Source organism: Mus caroli, chromosome 16 (assembly GCF_900094665.2).
Source record: "Mus caroli chromosome 16, CAROLI_EIJ_v1.1, whole genome shotgun sequence".
Classification (NCBI taxonomy): Eukaryota; Metazoa; Chordata; class Mammalia; order Rodentia; family Muridae; genus Mus; species Mus caroli.
Genome location: NC_034585.1, coordinates 17,379,147 through 17,387,207, shown reverse-complemented (window position 1 = coordinate 17,387,207; position 8,061 = coordinate 17,379,147). Strand labels below are relative to the sequence as shown.

The following is an 8,061-nucleotide window of genomic DNA, read 5'->3' as shown; positions in this document are numbered from 1 at the left end:
CCAGTAGCCAACATCAAACTAAATGGGGAGAAACTTGAAGCAATCTCACTAAAATCAGGCACTAGATAAGGCTGCCCACTCTCTCCCTGTTCAATATAGTACAGAGCACCAGTGAAACTTGGAGGTAATCACATGGTTGGTCTCTGCCCACCAAGGACATAAATCTAGAAGCCAACAAACCCTCTCAGCACGGATAGTATATACCATAGGAAATGAGAGAAGACCACTGAGCACTAGGGTCCCAGGAAGCTTTCTACAGAAAACAAGACTTACCTAGATGGGGTGGGGCACTCTGATATCTTTAAGAACATGGCTGAACCCTTCTTATTCTTTAAGGAATAGCCAGATGCTTTCATGCCTCTAATTTCATTCTTTAGTAGTTGTCTGTTTCTTTCCTATATTTCCTACAACACTGTTGATTATTCTCATGTGTCCCCAACACCCTCCCCAGGCTTGGGGGTACAGTGCCACATCCATAAGACACTGGCCTATTTTGATGGTAGTAGGCCTGACCTGCCTACTAGGGGTCCTTAAACACTTGGGTATAGTTCTGAAGGGCTGTGCTGTCTGGGGTGTCATGGTAAGAAGAAAGGGTCTTGTCATCTAGACCAGCTCTTCCTCACCCCTAACTGAAGGCAAGAACACTCAAGCCAAGTGTTTTGTAGGGGTTGACAGGAGGCAAACATGGGGCAACCTATTAAGGCCTACCTGGTTCACTGTCAATCTGGGTCAGCACATCCTCAATGGAGTCTCCATCATGTCGCAGGCTCTCGGGGTCTGGTGGGGTGTAACCATGGCAGCGGCACCAGTGAGCAATGTTCTTGGTCTTGAGAGGAGTCAGGTGGTGGAATCTTGGATTCTTCTCCAGGATTTCTTGTAACACTTTTCGTACTGTCATTGCTCTTTGCCACTTAAAAAAGATTTGATCCAAAATTAAATCCTTGAACTTTAAAATCAATAGTCGTGCACTGAAATAAACCAAGCAACTAAGAAATCAGATTCTATCACTCTCTAGCAACAAAGGGAAGACTTCTTTTGGGACCAGTGAGATGGCTCAAAGAGTGAGATGCCTGCCACCAAGCCAAACAAGCTGATTTGCAGGAGAGAACTGACTGCTCACGTCCTCCAGGCTTCACAAATGTGCAGTGGCATGCATGTGAGAATGTGCATGTGTGTACATGCACACATACACAATGAAAAGAGTTACTATTGGTCTTAGTGTTTACAAAATACAACAGAAACTTCTATGTCTGCATTTAAGGCTTTTCACCTGGTCATGAACCAACTTTTCATTTTCCCCAAAGCAAATTCGATGACCCAGCTTCCGCTGGTGCCCGCTACACGGCAAACACTTTCTTCTCTCAAGATTCAATTGCATTTGGCAACATTGTTGTAAGTACTTTGTAAAACTCTGAATTCAGTATTATTTTGAAATTTACAAATTTAAAAATATTAATTTTATGTGTACTTGTGTGTAACACCGGAAGTGGTCAAAAGAGGGCATTAGGTCCCCTGGAAATGGAATTACAGATTGTTGTGAACTGCTATTTTGGTGCTGGGAAATGGACCCACATTCTCTGTGATCACAGCCATCTTGCTGCTGAGCTAACTATTCAACCCCAAAATAGATAAGATTTTCAAAGAAAATATAAGATGCTTTTCCTGGTACAGGAGACAAGCCTTCAAAAGATATCTGGGATCCAGAAGAACAAAGCTTCTGACTGAGGAATGGTCTACCACCTAAAGAGGCAAGCTTGCCTCCTTTTGTCCGTAGAGGAAGAACATGCAAGCGTCCACCTCTACTGTGCATCTGACTTTCAGTGCAGCTGCAGACCTGGCCGGCAAGCAGCCTCACCTCAGCAGCTCTCCTCTTCCCAATGTTCCAACCGTAATATTGCTCCAAGGACTTTGCAGAAAAACAGCTGGCATCGTCACCTACAACAGAGAACTGCAAACTCTGAATAAAAGTGATGTTTAGAACAAAAGTTTATTGTTAGTAGATTTCCAATTTCCTTGATTTCCTTTTATAAAATAATATAAATAATATAAAAACTGTATTGTGTGGAAACAACGGCATCCTGAGGGTTAGTTCTTTTCTTCCACCTTACTGAGACTCAGATTTAATGCCCATGTCTGCTAAGTTGTGGGTTCTAGGCTGGCTAACCACAAGTTTCTGGCCAATTCTCTTGTGGCTGTTGCTCATCTCCTGGTAAAGATGCACCAGCATTATAGATGCATATGCTATTGTAATATGAATTCTTTGTAGTTATCGACGATTAATTTTTGTATTTTGGGGTTTTTTGAGACAGAGTCCATTAGTGGTCAAGGCTGGACTCAACTTCAAGATCGCCTGACTGTGCTTCCTGAGTGCTGCTGATAAAGGGATGCACCAACATACTTGGCTCTGCGATGTGGCGTTCTATGCAGGTTTCCTGTAGACGAAGAGCTTTTACCCTCTGAGCCATCTTACTGGTCCCCTACTTGCTTTGTGTGACATATTTCTCGCTGAACAACACATCTCCATGATGGATAAAGGCAACTGATGAAAGAATGCAACAGAACTAGGGGCTTGGCCTTGCCACCAGCTCACTAGGTAGCCCTGGGTAAGCCATAGCAACACTCTGGGCTTCAGTGTCCTTCCCTGTAAACTGTAACAGATGCTCTTGAACTGCCCAGTTCTAGCTTTAACATTCTGAGTTTTAAAGTAAGTGGACAGAGAAGGAGGAAGGGAGCATGCATGTGTGGACATGCACACACAGACAGACAGACAGACACACACACACAATGTAGGTAGGGCAAGTGTGAGATACATTTTTTCTGCTGAGAAGGGAAACCATCATTGAAAGTATATTTTTAACTACCTCAAAATGATTCCCAAAATGAGAAAAGGAGATATGTTATTTTAGGAGTCAATGCTAGAGATCTAACACAAGACCCTGCACATGCTAGATAAGTGTTCTATTCTTCCTCCCAAGCCCTCTTCTTTATATTTTTAAAAATTTGAGACAGGGTCTTACTAAGTTGTCTAGGCAGGTCTTGAACTTAAGATCGTTCTCTATGATTCTCCCAAAGAGCTGGGATTATGAGCTTGTACTACAAGGCTCAGCAATTTCTCTGCTGCTATTGGTGGGGAAAAAAAAATCAGCAAGGTGGTCAGTCTACCATTAGATGCCCACATGATGCACAGGGCAAGAAGCTGCTGCTCACCTCCCTTGTGACTCTCGTGGTGATCTTGCCCATGAACATATACCAGTCTCCCTTAGTAAGGCTGTCTATGCAACCTTCACTGTCAGAACAAATCACAATAAGGCATCAGCTATTTCATCCCACTAACCAGGAGCTAACACAAACGACTCTGTTGTTAGGGGTCTTGAAAACTACACATTTCCAACAGTATGTCATTTTAAATCTTAGAGAAATATTAATGGTCTTATAGGGCTGGCTGTGTACCTGCCTTGTCACCCAGAGCTGTGTGAGTTAATTAACCTGGTGTCACTGCCATTCTGGGAGCTGGGGAGACGCTATCACACAAAAGACTATGGCTAATGAGATGTCTATGTTAAGCACTCATGACAGATAGCAGGGGTGGCACACTACGTCTTAGTAGTGTGTACTTAACGTTTATAATTTACATATAAAAACAAATATAAGAAAATAAGCGATAAAGACTAAGTGAATGGTGGGATAAGGAGCTGACTTGTAAAGCATCTGCTTAGCACACACAGGGCTCGCGGTTTCATCGTCAGCACTGCCCGTACCCTAAGTCTAACTGCATGCAACCAACGTACTGGGAATACAAGGCCCTGCAGACGTCCGGCCAAAGTAACAATCACAGTGACACCCCAAGTGTTAGCAAAGTGCACTTGAGGGCGCTGTCTTACCTTTTGCAGTAATTAATGGGATCTTCTTCACTACTGCTGTCAGGAGCTGCTGGATGGTCTCCAGATGGTCTACCCTGGGAAGGTAAACGAAGGTAACTTTGTAGGCTTGTCATGTGTTCTCTCTCATACACACACACACACACACACCTCTCTCACACACACCACACCTGACACACACACACACACACACACACACACACACACACACACACAGTGCACACTCCTCTCCCTCTCCTTCTCTCTCTCTGCTAATAAACAGCTCCCTTTCCTTTCTTCCTTCTGTTTTTTTTAAAGACAGAGTCTCATGTAACCCCAGCTGGCTTCAAATTTGCAGATGATCTTGAATTCTTGATCTTCCTGCCTCTACTCTCTCAGGGCTGGGATTATGGGCATGCACCACCAGTCATGGCTATAAATCTCCTTTAATAAGGTGTTTTATACTTTAAAAAAAACATCAAGAACAAACAGATTTTGGCTAATTATACAACTATGGCAGGCATTTTATCTACATTTGAAAATTAGTAGCAAGGTCTATTTGTAAGGTCACTGCTATTATACAAATGTCTGTCTCAGGCTTACTGACTGACGCCTCCATGTGTCATGTTAAGAGACACCATGTTTCTACTGTCTCTAGACACTCCCAGCAATTCAAAGTGCATGATCAGAAGGGGGTTCCTAATTTGAAAAAGAGAAAACTTTAGAGAAAGCTGGTACTCTGGCAAAGGCACCTGCATAGAACAGGCAGGGTATGTTAATATCTAGGAACAAAATGCAAACACCAGGGTGTTACACTTGAGTGTGCCATCCCCTCTCAGCTCAGACTACACATCAGCAGGCTTAAGTAAGTTTGGAGGCCTCCATGCCTATTGATCAAGTGCTACCTTTAAGTTGTATCACTGGCTAAACTCTTCAGGCATCAGAAAGATGGCTCAGTATTTAATTAAGAGCACTGGCTGTTCTTCCAGAAAACCCAAGTTCAATACCCAGCACTGACACGGGGGTTCACAACCATCTGAAACTCTAGTCCCAGGGGATCTGCCACCTTCTTCTGGCCTCCTTGGACATCAGGTGCACAAGTGGTATACAGAGAGACATGCAGACAAAATCCACATACACATAAAAGACAAACCCTTCAGCTCCGCAAGGACAATGCCTACCATGCTTAACACCTCACTGTCTGCACATCCTCATCTGTCACAACGATGCTGAAAAGCAGCAGACACCAAAAGCAGAGCCCTTAGAAGACACGAGGATACTCACTTAATGACGTAGTTGCTTAGCTCAGAGCTCTCTTCTGTTTTCACTGCTACCTGGTTCTCCTGTGAGATGCAATTTGGCCCAGGAGTTTCTGGTTCAGTCTTCACTACAAAGGAAGATCAACAACAACAAAAAAAATTGTCAGGGGCAGTGGTGAAGACCCTGAGTCCTCTGAGAGCTCTGTTGTCTGAGGTGTGTGGACAAAGCAGGAGACTCAAATGTCTTCTGCCCTCAAAGGCTCAGCACATGAGATAACTATTTGCTTAGGTCTCAGAGGGAGTCAACTCTAGGTGACTGCCCACCACGCCATGCTGCTCTGTATCTCTCTCAGCCCACCCAGGATTGATATTAGAACAGTAATTGTTCTAGCTCTGAAAGTGCCATTCTGGTATCATCTTTCCAGATGAGCTTACCATACTGAAATATTATCCTAGTATTCAGAGACACAACACAGAAAGCAAAAAGCACATCTGTGGCACTTGGCAATTTTCAAGTCAATTTTATCTGGTTTCAATACCACAGGCCACAATCCAAAGCTGTTTGAATTCCAGCATGTTACTTCACAGATGAAACGGTCCACGTATACAAAACTATTATTATGTTATTTTTGGTATTTTTTTGGTAATGAGACAGGTTTCATTAGCCTAGGATGGTATAGAATTTCTTCTGTGGTCTAGTTGGCCTGGAATTCATGAAAATCCTTCTGGTTCATCATCTCAAGTACTTGGATGATAGGTATGAACCACAATGCATACAAAATTAATTAAAAATAATATATAAAATTATCTTCAGGTATATGAAGCATAAATCCTTTTCTTGTTAATTACATATGCATATATGTGTGGCAATACTATAAAATGTAAAATACGTCTGTCCCTGACAGGAACTAGTTACGCTGCATTAACTGCTGATGTAAGCAGCAGTATCTCAGAGGATATTCCCTTGAAAAAACTGTGCTGACACAGCTCTTGTTTCTGCGTAGCTTCTCTGCCTTGACTCTCTGACAGTCTCTACTGACTTAAGTACCTGAGTGTATGGTACATACACTTTGTGTGTGGTATGCCTCGCCCCACAGTGGCTAACCCAGGCCCTGGTTGCTTTATATCCCTCACTGCCTCTGTATTGGATAAACTTGAATTCTTGGTGATCCTGCTTTATTGCTAGGGTTGTAATTTACATTTCCTTTCAAAACTAATAAAGCTGAGTAAGTCTCACAGGCTTTGAGCTATTTGGATGTCCTCTTCTGAGAAGTGTTTATCAGTGTCTTTCACACTGGTTTTGAGTAGTCACTATACATTCAAAACATGATTCTTTTGTGTTTTATATATATGGAGGATATCTTAAGAGTCTGTAGCTTGACTTTTTGCTTTTAATATTCTCTGATAAAGCAAGGTTCTCATAATTAAGTTCCTTTTTCCAACATCCCGTGTCTCATATTTTCTTCCAGAAAAAGTTTTTAGATCTTTCATGTTTGAGTTTATATTCTAATTTAAACTAGCTGTTGCCTTTGATGTAAGGCAGGAGTATTGCTGCTTTCAGACATGGTATGTCCACGTCCCTTCCCTCCTCATCTGCTTGTCATCAAAAAGACCACCCCTCTCCACTGAGAGCGCATATCATGGGCATTATTTTCTGTTTCATGGGTCTTTGTAATCTTTGACTACTTCAAAGGCTGAGGCTCCTTAGTATCTATCTGCTATCCTGTCTTCCTGATTCCTGATCAAGATTGTTCTGCTATCAAAACAACTAGTTAATTAACAGCCTCATGAGAATGTCTCACTAAAAGCCAACGTCAACCCCTGCTTCCAGAATGTTGAGATTAGAGGGGCACACCACCATGTCTGACTTTGGCTCTTTTATTTTACGTGTTTGCACTTTGAACTATAATATATTCTTCTATTTATCTCCTTTTAATTTCTCTTAAAATGTTTAGGGTTGTCCCTATAAGATTTTTTTTTTTTTTAGTTTTATTATTAATGGCTATGTGTGTATGTGTGCCAGGACTGTGAGGGCTGCCACTGAAGGCAGAAGAAGGCATCAGACTCAGCTCCTCCAGAGCGAGGCTAGGAGCTATAGGCAGCTGTGAGCTTGGAATATGGGTACTGGGATCCAAGCTAGGTCTTCTGCAAGAGCAGTAAGAGCTCTTAGCTGCTGAGCATCTCTCTAGCTGCCACATCTGCCGCTCTCTTATTTTAACTTTGTTTGGCATGCATGCATATGCATGGGGGTGGGTCAGAGAACAACTTGTGGGAATTTGCTCTCTCGTTCCACTGTATGGGCCCTGGGGCCTTAACTCAGGTCCTCGGAGCCATGGTGGCAAGACCTTCATCTATAATGGCCCGGAACCATTGCTTCTGTCCCATCTTCCTCTTTCTACATTACTGGATATTTGGTATTGCTGAGTCTTCCCTCTCTTTGGTTTACTGAAAAAAGGTTTTACTGTATTTAATGGTTATACACCTCACTGCACATTTTACTTTGCTTAAAACCAAAATAAGAGGACTGGTGAGGAGGCTCAGTGGGCAAAGGAGTGTGCTGCCAATCCTAATATCCTGAATTAGGTCCCGGTAATTCATATGAACAGAGAACCAACTCTTGAAAATTGTCCTTAAAGTTCTATATGGGTGCCATGGTGTGTACATGCCAATGTGCACACACACAGATAATGTAATAAAACCCCAAAATAAAAGATGCTCTGTCCTGGTCCAAAATTAAACATACCAGTCTGGTGTGGAGCAGCAATAATGCGGTCATAGCAAATTTTGCTCAAGGCCAAACAAACGTTCCCTATCCATAAATACTGTAAATGTTGTGAGTCACACGGTCTCTGCAGGAACCAAACTCTCGGGAGTTTGAAAAATACGATGAGCCGGGCGTGGTGGCGCACGCCTTTAATCCCAGCACTCGGGAGGCAGAGGCAGGC

The 8,061-nt window shown here is 42.8% G+C and overlaps 1 protein-coding gene across 3 annotated transcripts in view; it reads right to left on the bottom strand.

The window, feature by feature from the left end:
- Yeats2 (YEATS domain containing 2) overlaps positions 1–8,061 on the bottom strand; it is a 95,429-nt gene that overhangs the window by 8,926 nt on the left and 78,442 nt on the right. For all 3 annotated transcript variants that reach the window (XM_021185201.2, XM_029470574.1, XM_029470575.1), the window contains 4 exons: positions 5,142–5,244; positions 3,882–3,955; positions 1,856–1,935; positions 709–910 (listed from right to left, as the gene is read on the bottom strand). In XM_021185201.2, coding sequence (XP_021040860.1) covers positions 709–910; positions 1,856–1,935; positions 3,882–3,955; positions 5,142–5,244 — 459 coding nt within the window. The remainder of the gene's footprint in view (positions 1–708; positions 911–1,855; positions 1,936–3,881; positions 3,956–5,141; positions 5,245–8,061) is intronic.